The 17,860-nt window shown below is 41.9% G+C and overlaps 1 protein-coding gene across 2 annotated transcripts in view; it reads right to left on the bottom strand.

The window, feature by feature from the left end:
* The window catches only part of Esyt2 (extended synaptotagmin 2), a 99,088-nt gene that overhangs the window by 40,713 nt on the left and 40,515 nt on the right, over window positions 1-17,860 (bottom strand). For both annotated transcript variants that reach the window (XM_004672029.3, XM_045160298.1), the window contains exons 5-7: window positions 16,559-16,631; window positions 16,266-16,355; window positions 1,552-1,607 (exon numbers count right to left, since the gene is read on the bottom strand). In XM_004672029.3, the coding sequence (XP_004672086.1) occupies window positions 1,552-1,607; window positions 16,266-16,355; window positions 16,559-16,631 (219 nt within the window). The remainder of the gene's footprint in view (window positions 1-1,551; window positions 1,608-16,265; window positions 16,356-16,558; window positions 16,632-17,860) is intronic.

The following is a 17,860-nucleotide window of genomic DNA, read 5'->3' as shown; positions in this document are numbered from 1 at the left end:
CCTTCCTTCCTTCCCTCCTTCCTTTCCTTCCTTCCTTCCTTCCTTCCCTCCCTCCCTCCCTCCCTCCTTCCTTCCCTCCCTCCCTCCCTCCCTCCTTCCTTCCTTCCTTCCTTCCTCCCTACCCCCTCCCTCCCTCTTTCCTTCTTTTTTGTTTTTTTGAGGTAGGGTCTCACTCTAGCCCAGACTGACTTAGAATTCACTATGCAGTCTCAGGCTGGCCTAGAATTCACAGCTATCCTCCTGCCTCTACTTCCCAAGTGCTGGTATTAAAGGCATGCATCACCATGCCTGGCACATTTTCTTTTTTTGCTTATGTGTATGTAATGTGCTGTATGTGTGTTGTGTGTGTGGTGTATACCTATGTATGTGCCCTACAGCAGGGGCACTCTGCCTGTGGTGGCTGCGCATTCGATGTACTGCTCCATTGCTCTTCTGCCCATTCTTATTTGAGCTGGAGTCTCTTATACCAATGCTTGCTGCTTTTCACAGGCCTGGGCAATTTCTGGTCTCTGCCCCCTTTTGAGGGACTGGGGTTATAGGTGCTATGGCCATGCCCAGCTGTTTATGTGGTTCTGGAAATTCAAATTCAGGTGGTTTCAGGTCAACTTGGGCCCTCATGCTTGTGCAGGAAATGAAAGACAATGAATTGCTACAGAATCAAAAAGGGATTCCCACTAACAGGGTACAGAAACTTAACACTCCATTCTGACCCACTCCTCTCTAACCACTTCTTCCCCAGCCTGCTGACCCACACCCTGTCAAGGAGGGTCAAGATGACAAAAAGCAGAAAGGGAAGGGGCCAGGACAACTTAGAAAGAACACAAAAAGCGTTACATAAGACAATATTCATTTCCCATGTTTTCTTTGCTGTCTATAGGTGTAATGGTTTGAATGAAACATGTCATCCATAGCTTCAAGTGTTTGTGACTAAGACTCAAACTTAATCTCTAACTGGAGAAGCTTTTGGAGTAGATCCTTCCTGGAGGATGTGACATTGGGGCAGACTTTGAGGTTTCTCAGTTCAGCCCACTGGATTCACAGTTAGCTCACTCTTTCTGCTTCTTCCCAGCTGGTGTGACAAGAGGAGATACCCCAGCAGGCTGCTCTGCCATGCTTTTCCTACCATGAAGTTTCCCCTCAAAACTATAAGCCAAAATATTATTTCCTTCTACAAGCTGTTTCTGGTTGCTCCAGTGTTCTATAAATTACATTTTAAATTAAATTTTAATTTATAGAACATTAAATTAGATTGCTGAAATATACAACTGAAAAGATCTGTGGAAATGAACCAAAGTGCAACGAGTGGCAGGTGGCTGTCTTCTGTACTACTCTACCTTAGCTTGTTTGGGTCAAGAAGTTCCAGATGTGGTTAATGAGAACCAAACCAGCAATGTTCTCTTTACTCATTTTTCACAATGGCTTGCAAGGAAGCACCAATTATGCCTGGCAGACATTAAACCACTCTTAACTATTCTTATGTTATTTCTGTGAGAATGAAAAAGAGAAAACATTACCAGAAAGCCAACTGCAACAGGACCTGACAAGACTTACTTCAATCCAGGGATGTCCAGAAGGTTAGTCAGCCCTGTCCAGTTAATCTCTAAAAGCTGTTTAAGAAAAGAGGAAGAAGAAATATTAAATATCCAAACTGTTACAAGTTATCACATCAAATACACACCTTGGTTTCTTTATAAATAAAATCAGGTAATACACAGTACTGGCCTATCCCATTTCTCCATCCCCTCACTTTGAAATATGTCAAGACCAGCTTTTCTTATACATGGTAACCTGACTCTTTTTATTTTTATATTTTGGCAATGTCATAGTTTTCTGTAGTAAAATCATACAATAATTTCCCTTCTCCCTATGTGCAGATACATGAATACCTGTAACTTCTCTTTAGTATAGTAATCATTCAGTGACTATCATTCTACATTCATGATTATATACATACAGACAGTTTAGCATTTAAAAATGGGATATGAGACTAAATATTTATGCTAATTTTCAGTGTTGATAGTACCTAACTATATTTTCCAACCAAGTGTGGGATAAGAACAACCTTTCTTAATACTTTTATCAACATAGATACTAAAAATCTGGTCAGGTATGGTGGCACGTGTCTTTAATGCCAGCACTCGGGAGGCAGAGGTAGGAGGATCGCTGTGAGTTTGAGGCCAGCCTAAGACTACACAGTCCAGGCCAACCTGAGCTAGAGTAAAACCCTACCTCAAGAAAACAAAAAAAATCTGCCCACCTGTCAGTTAAACAATGGTACTTTATTTGGAATTGTTTTCATCTGCATCTTCCCATGAATGGACCATGGTCAATCTACTCACTGGACATTTGTATTTATCTCAGAATAATTCCAACATAGTGGTCATGGACAGTTAAAAGTACCGGTTGGAGTGGCCAGATGTGATGGCACATGCCTTTAATCCCAGCACTCGGGAGGCAGAGATAGAAAGATCGCTGGGAGTTTAAGGCCACCCTGAGACTACATAATGAATTCCAGGTCAGCCTTGGCTACAGCAAGACCCTACCTCGAACCCTGCCCCCCCCCAAAAAAAAAACTACTGGTTGGAAATACTACCTTTCCTACCAAGATGGGTACTATACACAACAAAATTACTTGTACATTACACCTATAGAGGAAGTGCCAAATGAAACTATAGTTCCAGGTGCCGACACAGCTGGAGAAACAAACTGTTCAAAGTTTTTGTGCAGTCAGGTATATATGAACAGGAAGTATTTGACTGGATAAACCAAATCTAAAGAAAAAAGGAATGCACTTAAAAAAAACCTTCATGACAAGTTTTTCAGCATGAGAGAAATGAGATATAAACTCAGAAAGGAAAAGAACAGTTCATCTCAAATCTGGACTACAAGTTGCAGTGAACCCAGAGGCTTTCTTTACCAGCTCCACCCACAGGTGTGGCCCAGAGGCAAAGGCAAGGCCAGGGCTAACAGCACACTAGCTCCTTAAAATCTCTAAATATGGTTCCACAAGTAGGACCAAGGCTTTACAAAAGAAATTACAAGAGCTAATTCTATGGCTGAGCGATCACAAGTACAGAGAATGATTTTAGAATGCTGATGATATTTTAACTAGGGATATAAAAGGTATGTGAGTTTCCAAACCATCTGGCTGAACATTAATATGCCAAGTCACCTGAGTAATTTTTAAAGTGCTATAATTAAAAGGCTCATTTTGCTCTTTCCTCTCATGTAATTCTTAACTGTTAGCTCCTATAAAATACAAAAACAAGTTGCATATTACAATGCCAACATGCACTGGCACAAAGTAAACATCTGCAATCCTGAAGGGAATAATGGGAGCACAGCATGAAATGACTGGACCAAAACTAAGCAGGGCAAACTTCAACTCGTGTGGCACTCTGTCTGAATCCAGTACTTGTGATGGAATCCTTTGGGCTCAAAAAGGTGTATGTGGTTCCGTACACCAGCTGTCCTGCATGCAACACTCCTAACCTTTCTTGGGCTAGCTCCACTGAGCCTACAGCTTTCCTTGTAGATGTCTCATAACCCTGACATCTCCAACATCCTGAGGTCTTCACTGAAACTTACGATTTCATCTTCACTGCTTCATGCAACAGCCTCTCAGAGTCTCCTAGTATAGAACTAGACCCTAAGCCAGGCATGGTGGTGCACGCCTTTATCCCAGCACTCGGGAGGCAGAGGTAGCAGGATCACTATGAGTTCGTTGCCACCCTGAGACTCCATAGTGAATTCCAGGTCAGCCCAGGCTAGAGCAAGACCCTACCTTGAAACACCAAAAAAAAAATAAAAAATAAAAAATAAAGAACTAGACCCTAACCTCACACTGACCTCAGTCTCTCTCTAAAATCGAGAAGCAAAATCTTGAAGTTTTCAGGCCTAGAATACCCAGTTCCATGTGGACATCACCGCAGCCAGCTCGGTGTGAGGCCCCCTTGGACCTCAGTTTTAACAGTCTTTGTGTGTTGACTCTGGGGAAATGCTTCCCTAGGCAGCTGCTATCCAGAACAGGGAAATCCTTCAGCATTTTCCTTTCAAGCCTTCACCTTACAAAGGAAACTGGATTCTCACAAGTTAGAACATTCAATGGATGGGTTCTTGCCTTCAGTGCACTTTTTCTTATTGTCCCAGTAAAGAGAGTAAAACTTCACTATAATGACATTAATCTCTTTAACACCTGCAGAAGGTTTGCTGGCTGAAGCCTCCTTGTTTGGAACATTAACTTGCTGTCAAACCCTACCCTTTAAACCTCAATTTTTATTCATACATTCATGCTGTTTGCTATAGTTCTGAATAAGAGTAGTGAGTAGAACCGATAGAAACTCAATGCTATCCTTTAATGGTGTCACCCATAGTCGTGACATTTCTTCGGCCAAAAATTCAATGTCCGTTATGTTTAAATTCAGTCCCACTCAAGTTCTCAGGACAGACTGAATTTGGCAGTTTCTTTGCTGATAGCTTCTGAGTAGGATCCTTATTCTCCTCTGAAACCTCTTGAGTTTGGTCTCCACCGCCTGAGTTTACTCAACATTCCAGACTTCCAAACTCCCCAGTAAAATGGGTCCTGAGGCTCTGCTTAGAGCACTACACACCCTTTCGAGCACACTGCTCCCAACTCCTCTACATTCCTTCTGCACACCAATTCTAAAAGCCTAAAAACACAGGGTCAGGCTCCTTTCTTTTTCCTTTTTTCTTATTTTGCTTATAACTCTATCTTTGATTCTTGGTACCCAATTCCTAAGTTACTGCATCATTTACTTTATCATTGCTATAGCTAACCAGGGAAACTTAAAGCAGAAAAGAGTTTATTTTGGCTTACAGTTTTCAGGGAAAGTTTAAAAAAAAAACACTTTATTTATTTATGACAGAGAGGGGGAGGGAACGTACATCAGGGCCTCTAGTCACTGTAAACAAACTACACATGCATGTACCACCTTGTGCATCTGGCTTATTGTGGGTACTTGGGAATCAAACCTAAGTCCTTAGGCTTCGCAGGTAAATACCATAACTGCTAAGCTATCTCTCCAGTAGGGCTGGCACAGTAGCAGGAGCAGGCACCAAGTATTCATATCAACTCATCAGGAAGCCGAGGAAGAATAGGATATGGGGCCAGGCTATAACACCTCACGGTCTGCCCCCAGTGACTCATTCCCTCTAGCAATGTTCCACAACCTTACAAAACAGCACCACTAGCCAAGGACCAAGTGTTCCAAAACATATGCCAATAGCGGGGCATTTTACATTGAAACCACAACAGTTACTTTACTCATTACTGGGACCAAATACTTGACAGGAAGCAGCTTCAAGGAAGGAAGGGTTTATTCTGGCTTATAATGTAGGGCAGAATGTGGTGGTTTCAATCAGATGTTTCCCATAAAGCCAGGTGTTCTAAATGCTTGCTCCCCAGCTGACAGCAATTTGAGAAGTGGAGACTTGCTGGAGGAAATGTGTTGTTGGGGGCTGGCTTATACAGCAAGCTTCCCTTTTCTAGAGTTCAGCTCAGACTACTGCTACTATGTCCACCTGATGGTGTCAAGCCCCTGCTCCACCACCTTTCCCCTGAAATCATGGCACTTCTCCTCAAAACTATAAACAAAAATAAACAACCTTCCTCCCATCAGCTGATTTTGGTGGGATACTCTGTCCCAGCAATGAAAAGGTAATTTCAACAGAAATTTGGTACCACTGGAGTGGGATTATTACTGCTAGAAACTGGACTGTGCTGCTTTGGGTCTTTTGGAAGTGGTTTGTGGGAGGAACGTAGAAGGATCTGAAACCTTGGCCTACGAGATGTCTTACAGTGTTTTTAAGTACAGCTTGATGGATTCTGACCATAGTTTGAGAGACATAAATGCAGAAAGAGCTTTGTCTGGATTGGGCTAGGGGGCTAGGAGCATTTTGTGTGAGAGGCTTGTAGTATTCCCCCTGTGTCATGAGAACTTGAGTAGAGTCACACTGTGTAGAAATGGACTGGTGTGAGCAGAAGGATATGACACAGAAAGAGGCTGGGGACAGTGCCTGTTCAGCTATAACTGTTTGAGAGATTCCACCATTGGTATTAGGTCTGAGTTCTGCCTTGGGACAGCAGGAAGAATTCTTACTCTTTTGAAAGTAGAGGGCCTGAATGCTAAAGGAGAGTCCTACTCTTCAGTCAGCTTTATTCTCCCCCCCTGGATTAACTAATTTGATAGACCACCTGGTACTATGGGAATATAACTGAAGGAAAGAGAGGGTCACTGGATTTGCAATGTGGGTTTGTTTGTTTGTTTGTTTTGAAATGGTAACTGGGCAATTTGAGGCAGGCTTGTTGGAATGCCTGCATGGAGACCTAATGGAGCCATGAAGATGAACCATGAGTTTCAGTGGAAACCCCATCATATGCCAGGAATATTGGGATGACTCCCAAGGAGAGCTTCTGGCCCCAGATGAACTGTCGCCTCAGTACACAGCCCTGTGGAGGAGTGGAACTGGAACATCAGAGACTTTGTCACTGGTTATAGATGTCAGACAGAGCTACACGATCTGATGTTTGCTCTGTTTGTTTTAGATCTTGCATTGGTTCAGTCTTCCCTTACACTGCCATCGTTTTTTTTTTTAATAATTTTATTTATTTATTTGAGAGTGACAGACACAGAGAGAAAGACAGATAAGAGGGAGAGAGAGAATGGGTGCGCCAGGGCTTCCAGCCTCTGCAAACGAACTCCAGACACATGCGCCCCCTTGTGCATCTGGCTAACGTGGGACCTGGGGAACCGAGCCTTGAACCGGGGTCCTTAGGCTTCACAGGCAAGCGCTTAACTGCTAAGCCATCTCTCCAGCCCACTGCCATCTTTTATAGTGTGACTCTTTACTCTGTGCCATTATGCTTGTTGGTTTTACGGATTGGTGATGTTAGAATAGTACTGGGATTGATAAAATCTATGGGGATTTTTAAAGTTGGAATGAATGCACTGTATTTTACATCATAGATGGTCATCAACTTATGGGGACCAGGAGTAGAATGTAGTGGTTTGAATTAATTGTCTCCCATAAACTGGTGTTTTGAATGTTTGGCTCCCAGCTGATGGTGCTTTGGGAGATGTGGGGCCTTATTGAATAAAGTGTGTTGCTGGGGATGGGTTTAGGGGAGTTATAGCTAGCTCTCTTTTGCTAGTTTGACTCGGTCTCCTGCTGTGGCAGAGGTGATGTCCAGTCCCTGCTCATTCCATGATTGCTCCTGCCATTATAAAGCTGCCCCTCAAAACTGTAAGCCAAAATATATCTTTTCCTCCCGTCAGCTGCTTTGGGTCAGGTGCCTGTGCCAATAGTGAGGAGGCAACCACACCAGGGGACGCATCTTATCACGGAAGGAGGACATGGAAGGAGGAGGCCAGCAGGAAAAACAGCAACGAATGCTGTGCTCAGCTCAGCATGCTTTCTCCTTTTTGTGGAGTTCAAGACCCCAACCATAGAACGGTGCCACCCACAGTTCAATGAGTCTTCCCACCTCAATAAACCTAATCAAAATAATCGCTCATAAGCATGCTCAGAGGCTAACCTAATTTTGATAATCCCTCACATGCATGCCTAGAGGCTCATTTCTTAGGTGATTATAGGTCCTGCCAAACTGATAATCAATATAAACCATCAAAACATTTTTGAAAATTATACATGAAACTGGCTTTAAAATAGGTGATCAGGACTGGGAGTTGGCTCAGTGGTTAAAGGTGCTTGCTTGCACGGCCTACCAACCTGGTTTCAATCCCCAGTAACAAAGTACAGCCAGATTACACAAAGTGGCTCATGTGTTAGGGGTTTGTTTGCAGGGACAAAAGGCCCTGGTGTACCATTTTCATTATCTCTCTCTGATAAATAAAATAAGTTTTCAAATGTACCATTAACACAGAATTAAGTCTGAGGGTGTTTTTTTTGTGTGTTTTTTTTTGTTTTGTTTTTTGTGAGAGAGACAGAGAAAGGCAGAGAGAAAGAGAGAGAGAGAGAGAATGGGCGTACCAGGACATACAACCACTGTAAATGAACTCCAGACACTTGTGCCACCTTATGCATCTGGCTTACGTGGGTCCTGGGGAACTGAACCTGGATCCTTTGGCTTTGCAGGCAAGGACCATAACTGCTAAGCTGATCTCTCCAGTCCCTATTTGAATTTTATAGGTAAGAAAACTCAAACCTGTATGAAGTTATTCATCTATCAGTTTTGAACTTTGCAGCTAGATAACAAAAGGACAGAATGGAACCCCCATATTCACGACTCCTATGTGAAGAAGCTCTTGGTTTTAGGGGTGGCCTCTGCTCTAAGCTTCTCCTCCTCTGTCTCACTTCTCTTGCATCACAGTTTCTCTACACAGGACATCCATTTCCTTTACTTATTCCTAAGCCTTATGACTGGCTGGGGCTATATTTGCTTACAGGTGACAAGCAGAGCTGCTTCTTCCCACATGAGCCTCACTTAAATGATTGAGACATCTAAGTGTTACCAACAAGCAGAGCTGCTTCTTCCCACATGAGCCTCACTTAAATGATTGAGACACATCTAAGTGTTACCAATGTCCAAAGAAACAGTCAAAGATAAGGAGAGAACTATGAAATAACAGTACTGAGATGGGTTTGATAACAATGGAAGGAAGATTCCAGGCCAAGGGATCCCATGTTCAAAGCATTGAAGGAGGTGAGAGTACAAGTATGTGTCTATGTGGGAGAATGAGTAGAGAAAATGAGAAAATACACATACATACATAGTGTGGTGTTTTATTCAGGTGTTCCCCCATAAACTCAGAGGTGTTCTGAATGTTAGGTTTCCAGGTGATGGAGATTTGGGAATTAATACCTCTTGGAGGCAGTTATTATTGTTGGGGGCGGGCTTATGGGTATTAGAGCCAATGTCCCCTTGCCAGTGTTTAGCACATTCTCCTATTGCTATTGTCCACCTTATGTGGGCCAGGGGGTGATGTCCACCCTCTGCTTATGCCCTCATTTTCCCTTGCTACTATGGAGCTTCCCCTCAAGTCTATAACCAAAATAAACCCTTTTCTTCCCAAAAGCTACTCTTGGTTGGGGGCTTTCTGCCAGCCATGTGACCCTAACAACAACACACATGCACATAAACACATATGATGAGGTAGGAAAGCAAACTGTGGAAAAGGCAAGTGTGTGAGAGGACAGGTCAGTAGGAGTAAATCACAAAAAGATCATGTGTTTGAGAAAAAAATTGAATTTCAGATTTAGGATGTGTGCATCTGGCTTTACGTTTATACTGGGAAATTAAACCCAGGCTGGCAGGCTTTGAAAGAAAACTCCTTTCGGGCTGGAGAGATGACTTAAGTGCTTAAGGTGCTTGCCTGCAAAGCCAAAGGACCCAGGTTCAATTGCACAGGACCTATGTAAGCCAGATGCACAAGGTGGTACATGCATCTGGAGTTCATCTGCATCAGCTAGAGGCCCTGGTGTGCCCATTCATTGTCTCTCTCTATCTCTCTCAATTTAATAAATAAAAATAAAATATTTTTTAAAAGAAAGTTCCTTAAGCTGTGACTGCTGGGCTCTCTCTCCAGCCCAGAACGTTGTTTTTTTTTTTTTTTTTTTTTTTTTTTTAAACTCCTGGATATCAAACCTAAGGCTTAGCAAACACTACCACTGAGGTATACCCTTAGCAACATTTTTTTTTTGGGGGGGGGGGTTCAAGTTATGGTCTCACTCTAGCCCAGGCTGACCTGGAATTCAATATGTAATTTCAAAGTAGCCTAGAACCCATGGTGATCCTCCTATTTCTGCCTCCTGACTGCTGGGATTAAAGGTGTGCACCACCATGCCTAACATTTTTTTTAAATGATAGAGCATGCATGAGAAAGAAAGCAAGACAGAATTGGCACGCCAAAGCCTCTAGCCACTGCAATCAAATTCCAGACATGTGTGTCATCTTGTGCACATGTGCAACCTTGTGCCTTTGCATCACCTTGTGTGTTTGGCTTACATGGGATCTAGAGAGTTGAACATGGGGCCCATAGGCTTCATAGGTTAACATCTAACCGCTAAGCCATCTCTCCAGCCCCTTATCAACGTATTTATCCACTTTTTTGGGGGGGGGTTTAATTGAGGCAGGGTCTTGTTACAGCCCAAGCTGACCTGGAATTTACTATATAGTCTCAGGATGGCCTTGAACTTATAGCACTCCTCCTACCTCTGCCTCTTGAGTGCCGGGATTAAAAGCATGCGCTCCACACCTGGCTTATCCAAGCTCTTTTCCTTGCTCTAGCATCACCCAAGTATCAGAACCTCACCAGAATGCTAACCTATATACACTCTTTGTCTTAGAAACATACAGGCTCGGGCTGGAGAGATGGCTTAGTGGTTAAGCGCTTGCCTGTGAGGCCTAAGGACCCCGGTTCGAGGCTCGGTTCCCCAGGTCCCACGTTAGCCAGATGCACAAGGGGGCGCACGCGTCTGGAGTTCGTTTGCAGAGGCTGGAAGCCCTGGCGTGCCCATTCCCTCTCTCTCCCTCTGTCTTTCTCTCTGTGTCTGTCGCTCTCAAATAAATAAATAATTAATTAAAAAATTAATTAATTAATTAATTAAAAAAACATAAAGGCTCATTACTATATGCCAGTCACTGCACTATGTGTTTTGCAGGCATTGATACTCAATCTTAAAATTTAATTGTGAGTTAGATATTACTGTGTCCCCTCATGTTATAGACAGGGAAAATAAGGCTTAGAAGAATGAAGTACACTGTTCAAAGCACACAGCAAAAGAGCAAGAAACAGGAGTGGAAAGTATGCAGTACAGAGGCAGTGAACTCAGCTACCATGCTGCTACTGCTTTTGCCTAGTCTCCACAGGACACTCAGCTATTTGACACACGGGCTGCCCCTGCTCTAAAGCTTAACCACGTCAGGAATTTTTAGGGTAACTCTCCCAACAAGTACATCATAAAAACCAATCTAAAGGAATTAGCAAGCAGGAACACATGTAAAGGTATCAAATGGGCTTCTGGCACTAAATCATGTACACATTAAAAAATGGTTAACAACCACCACCAAAAAATAAAAAATAAAAAACCTTCCCAGCTATATTTTTCACTAGGGTCAGAAAGAATTATTTGGCAGCTAGCAATAGATTTGTTCTCATATTTTCTGGCTGGAAGTAACTGGAAAATTTCCCTTCCTTCTGAAGTATGTTTAGTGGCTTTGCTCACCATATAAGGACAAGGGTAACTCTGGATGTTTCAACCTCATCCTTCTTCTCTAGGCACTCAAATGTCACTTGAAAGTTAACACTATCCTGATGTTTTACAAGTAAAACAATCATAGACAATATACACTAAGGAAGAAGACTAAACAGTTTAGATTTTGTCACATTCTGGTACATAGGGGATGGTACATAACATCTTTCTTCAAATGTTTAAGGAGATCAGTCAGAAATTGGCAAATTAGAACTATTTGGCAATTGGTTATAGGATAGTTGTTATAGTCATCAATGAAGTCAGTTCTTACATAAACTGGCTTTTAAATAATCATTAGGAGAAAAAAGAGGATTTTTAAAAAAATATTTTATTTTTATTTATTTATTTAAAAGTGACAGAAGACAGAAGGAGGGGGGGGAGAGAGAGAGAATGGGCATGCCAGGGCCTCCAGCCACTGCAAATGAACTCCAGATGCGTGCGCCCACTTGTGCATCTGGGTCCTGGGGAAACGAGCCTCGAACCGGGGTCCTTAGGCTTCACAGGCAAGTACTCAACCACTAAGCCATCTTTCCAGCCCAAGAAGAGGATTTTTAAACATTTTTATTTGCATGTGTTTACATGGATGATCCAATGCTTCTTACTATGTCAAATTAATAGGAGACACATCACTTTTTTTTTTTTTTTTTTTTTTTTGGTTTTTCGAGGTAGGGTCTCACTCTGGTCCAGGCTGACCTGGAATTAACTCTGTAGTCTCAGGGTGGCCTTGAACTCATGGTGATCCTCCTACCTCTGCCTCCCAAGTGCTGGGATTAAAGGCGTGCGCCACCACGCCCGGCAGAGACACATCACTTTTTATGCCTGTCTTACATGGATGTCTTGGGAACTGAATCTGAGCTGCCAAGTTTTGCAAGTTTCTCAGCCCCACAAGGCTAATTTTAATACAGATTTATTTCCCTCAAAAAAATTTTTGCAGGCTAGAAGGATGGCTTAGTGGTTAAGGTGCTTCCCTGCAAAGCCTAAGGATATAGGTTCCATTCTCCAGATCCCACATAAGCCAGATGCACATGATGACGCATGCATCTAGTGGCCAGAGGCCTTGATGCGCCCATTCTCTGTCTCTCCTTCTCTCTTTAATAAGTAAATAAAAATAAAATAAATTTTTTGCATGTGACAAAATTTGAACAAAGTAAAAATAATTGAGATCCCCTGATAGATTTTCAAGTTTTACTGTTTTGTATATTTAAAAGCCTTCAAAATACCCATGTAAGATGGACGGAAAGAGTGACCCAAGCATCAAGTGGTCCCTGGCATGTCTACATACACACACACACACACACACACACACACACACACACACACAAAATATTTTTTAAAAAAGCACCACCTGGGGGGCTGGGGAGATGGCTCAGCAATTAAGGTGCTTGCCTGCAAAGCCCAACAATCCAAGTTCACTTCCCCAGTACCCAGAAGGCCAGATGCACAAAGTGGCACATACCTCTGGAGTTCTTTTGCAGTGGCTAGAGCCCCTGGCATATTCATTCTCTCTCTGCTTGCAAATGATAAATAAAATATTTTAAAAGCACTATCTGCATTAAAATGGATTTGATAAAGACTAAGTTCATTATTTTAAAATATTATTTATTTATTTATCTATTTGAGAGAGAGTGAGAGAATGAGCATGCCAGGATATCCAGCCACTGCAAAGGAACTCCAGATGCATGAGACCCCTTGTGCATCTGGCCTACATGGGCCCTGGGGAATAGAACTGGGCCCTTTGGCTTTGTAGGTAAGCACCTTAACAACTAAGCCATCTCTCCAGCCCCAAGTCCATTATTCTAACATTAAAACAGCAACACTTTTCATTAAGTGATCTGAACCAAATTATACCAATTAACATTGTCACTTTCCATTACACATGATGTTAGTGGCACCTCCTGAGAGGAGTCCAAGAATCACAAACAGTACTCCTGGAGGTAGCAGTTAACCCAGACACATTAAATGCTGGAGACAGATACATCCTTCCCTTTAGCACTAATTCTTCTGTCCTGTAACTTTCAGTACCATAATAGGACCTTGTTTTAGGAAGAGATAGACATAAGTTTGCTAGAAATAAGTAAAACAAAAGGGTTGAAGATGGTATTCTGGGGGAAAGAAAGATATACAGTAAAGACAGAGCTGACATTCTTCTCCAAGAGCCATTCGTTTCCTGTAGTTGAAAGTGGGATGCTTAGCAAGGCGGGAGTGGGGACTGGGTGGGGAGTACAGTTCAGTGGCAGAACACTAGCCCAGCATGCACAGGGCCCTAAGCTCAATCCTTAGCATCAATGAAAAATTAGAAAAGAAAGGTCTTGTCTGTATCACCCATCACGTTGTCTATAAGGGCAAGACAACTCTGAAGGTCTGTTTACACCTGGGGAAGACTGCCTTAATGCTAATGGCACTGAATCCTGCACAAGTCAGAGGCTGCAGGAGCCCAAATAAAGAGAAAGAGAAGCCTGTCTGGCAGGAATAAGAAATAGCTTAGTGGGCTGGAGAGATGGCTCCACAGTTAAGGAACACACCTGCAAAGCTTAAGGACTTGGGTTCAATTCCCAAGTACCCACATAATGCCAGATACACAAAGTGGCACATGCATTTGGAGTTTGCTTGCTTGCAGAGGCTGTAGGTCCTGGCACATCCATTCTGCCACCCACCAAATAAATAATAAATAAATAAATAAATAAATAAATAAATAAATAAAAAGTTAAGGGCTAGAGGGATGGGTTAGCAGTTAAGGTACTTGCCTGTTAAGCCTAAGGACCCAGGTTCGATTCCCCAGAACCCATAAAAACAAGATGCACAAGGCGGTGCATGTGACTAAAGTACATTGGCAGTGGCTAGAGGCCCTGGCATGCTTATTCTCTCTGTCTCTGCCTCTTTCTCTCTCTCAAATAAATAAACAAATTTAGAAAAACAGGGGCTGGAGAGATGGCTCAGCAATTAAGGCACTTACTTGAAAGATTAACAACCCCAATTTCATTCCCAAGTACCCACATAGAGCCAGATACACAAAGTGGCACATACATGTGGAGTTTGTTTGCAGCAGCTAGAGGCCCTGGCATGCTCAGTCTCTGTGTCTATATCTCTTCTCTTCTCTCTCTCTCTGCTTGCAAATAAATAAAAATACTTATATATATAAATTTTTTTTTAATTTTTTTATTTATTTATTTATATGAGAGAGATCGAGAGTGAAAGGCAGAGAGAGAGAGAGAGAGAGAGAGAGAGAGAGAGAGAGAGAGAGAGAATGGGCACGCCAGGGCTTCCAGCCACTGCAAACGAACTCCAGATGCATGCGCCCCCTTGTGCATCTGGCTAACGTAGGTCCTGGGGAATCGAGCCTCAAACCGGGGTCCTTAGGCTTCACAGGCAAGTGCTTAACCGCTAAGCCATCTCTCCAGCCCACTATATAAAAATTTTAAAACACATTAAGGGCTGGAAAGATGGCTAAAAAGTTCAGGTGCTTGCCTGCAAAGCCTAAGGTCCCAGGTTCAATTCCCCAGTACCCACATAAGCCATATGCATAAGGTGGCACATGCATTTGCAGTTCTTTTGCAATGGCTGGAGGCCCTGGTGTGCCCATTCTCTTTTCCTTTATCTGCCTTTTTCTCTTTCTTTCTCCTCTTCTCAAATAAGTATTTTTTTAAAAGTTGAAAAAAATACCTTAGTTGTCTTGATTTGGGATAATAATGAATACAAATACTAACTATTATCAGTAACAATTTAAAAAACTAACAATGTGAAATGATATACTTATCTAAGTATTAAAAAAATCAATTAAAGCCAGGCATGGTGATGCATGCCTTTAATGTAGGAGGATGGCTATGAGTTTAGGGCCATCCTAAGACTACATAGTGAATTCCAAGTTGGCCTGGGCTAGAATAAGACCCTACCTTGAAAATAAACCAAAGGAAAAAAATCAGTTAAAAGCCAGACGTGGTGGGACATGCTTTTAATCTCAGCACTTGGGAGGCAGAGGTAGGAGGATCACTGAGAGTTTGAGACCACCCTAAGACTACATAGTGAATTCCAGGTCACCCTGAACTACAGTGAGACCCTTGGAAAACCAAAAAAGAAAACAAAAATCAATTAAAAGGTCTTTATGTCATTTAAAAACAGACACAGGGGGCTGGAGGGATGGCTTAGTGGTTAAGGTGCTTGCTTGCAAAGCCAAAGGACCCAAGTTCGATTCCCCAGGACCCACATAAGCCAGATACACAAGGTAGCACATGCATCTGGAGTTTGTTTGCAGTGGCTGGAGGCCCTGGTGCGCCCATTCTCTCTCTCCGTCAAATAAATAAAAATAAAAATATATCTAAACATCACAACACAGGCTGGGCATAGTGGTGAGTGCCTTTAATCTCAGCACTCAGGAGGCAGAAGTAGGAGTTCAAGTACAATCTGGGACTACAGTGAGTTCTAGGTCAGCCTTGGATAGAGTGAAACTCTATCTACCTCAGGGGTGGGGGGACCAAAACACTGCACAACTGATGTGCAGTTCATCAAACAACCCCCCCCCCCCAAAAAAAAAAAAACATGTGGAAGGAAATTTATCTAAAACACAGTAATGCTCATTTCCGGATGGGCATCAGGAGGAGACACCTAAGTGTGGCATTATCACAGTGTTTATAAACATAAATTCTGCATTAATCTGGGTCTATGTGCAAATTCCAATATTTATTAGTTGTGTGACTTGAACAAATCAGCCTCTCAATCTTAGTTCCTAGTCAGTAAAAGGAAACAACATTTAGCTTTAGAAGCATATGAGGATTACATAAGCAAATATGCATGAACATTCTCAGTGATAAGTTCTAAATAAAAGTTTGTTTTTCAAGCTTTCTACAACTAACATTTTTTATAATCAGGAAACACCTCTGTTTATCAAAAGACAAAATCCTTGTTGGACATAAGAGGTAAAAAATTTGCAGGACTCATGAATCAGAAAGGAGAAAATGAGTTAAGGACAGAATTTTGATCCATATGTCCATGAGCTTGTCAGAGGTGGACAGGTAAATATGACATAAATGTGGACTTACTGGTTTCCTAAGGAAGAAGATAGACAGAGCTCCAACTAAAGGCATGTCTCCAATCAGTGGCTCCAGAATCACACGCATTGTCCCATGGATCTGAGCTCAGACAGGAAAGCACAAGTCAGAGAACACAGTTCTTCAGGGCCACGTGGGGACTTTTAAGCATGTGACCTCATGCTTTGCCCAACTACAACCAAAAATACAAACTTACTTCAAAGACCTTCTGAGCTATTAAAAACTCCAGTTTTCTTTCTGACTATAGCTTACAACATGCTAAAATGAAAACTTGAAAAACTTACCTGTATACTTTTCACACCAGCTCTACAAAAATATCGTTTGATCTCCAAATCAATCTCACAATTTCCTACAAAACTAGCACAGAAAAAAAAATGCATTAAAGTGAGTGGAATTAATTGTTACAATTATAAACTTCAAGGTACATATCTAAAAATAAAGCAAACAAAGTCAGACTGTAGGACTAACATGAAAAATGTGTAATATTACTTTGTTGCTACAGGTTGAAGGTACAAACTGCTACCAGATCCAACATTTCAAGGAATGCTGTATGTATGTATGTACATTATATATGTGTATGTGCGCGTGCGTGCACGCGCACGCGCACACACACACATACACACACTTGCTGTTGTTACATATAAAATTCTAACTTAAATATTTAACTACTGAAAGGTTGAAGCTAGAACATGAAGGCCAGCTTGGGCTACATAATGAAACTATCTCAAAAAACAGAAACAAGAGGGGGAAAGTAGCTCAGATGGTATAGCACTTATTTAACACACAGGGCCCTGGGCTCAAACTTCAACACTGCAAAAACCAAGTGTGGTATCACAGGCCTACAATCACAGCATTTAGGTGGAAGCAGGAAGTTCAGAAGTTCAGGGTCATCCTCATATACATAAGCTTGAGGCCACCCTGGACTACATGAGACTGAAGACACAAAACAAAACACATAAATGTCCAGTTTCAAGGAAAATGTAAGTAACAATGTACAACTTCTGGATACTCCTTTGATTGAATGTAGTTTTCATTGGCTTCAACTCCTCTCTTTAAAACATAGAAAAGGTCAGATTTCCTTTCAGCTGTAATAGATCTCATAACTTTTTTCCTCAGTCAAGAAAATATTTGCTCAAGGCTTTGTGATGTCAAAGGTTAGAAATAGAATGTCTGTTTGGGGCTTCTAATGATCGTCATTTCAAACACAAAGATGAAACAAATATAAATTCACTATGATACTGCAAAGCTGGCATGTATGGCCAATATAAACACAAAATGCTAAATATGTTCTACATGGGATGGTGTGGGATTTGACCCTTGTCCTTGGCTCCTGGAGGCTTGCTTGAGTATGTCTGTGGGGGTTGATGAATGCTGGTCAAAGAGGGTCCAAGTAGATGCATAAAATATTAACAAATGGGACCCAATACAAAAATTTTTCAGTATATACTGTCCTGGTGTTAAACCACACCTACTTCTTCTTCTCATTGAGAATTATTCTCTACTTAGTTGGTAAACTCATCAATAATCTGTTATAAAAATCATCATAAAGCTTCTTTTTTTTAAACCAAATACTTGGTCACTTTATT

The sequence above is a fragment of the Jaculus jaculus genome, chromosome 10 (assembly GCF_020740685.1).
Source record: "Jaculus jaculus isolate mJacJac1 chromosome 10, mJacJac1.mat.Y.cur, whole genome shotgun sequence".
Classification (NCBI taxonomy): Eukaryota; Metazoa; Chordata; class Mammalia; order Rodentia; family Dipodidae; genus Jaculus; species Jaculus jaculus.
This window is presented reverse-complemented; position numbering and strand designations above follow the sequence as displayed.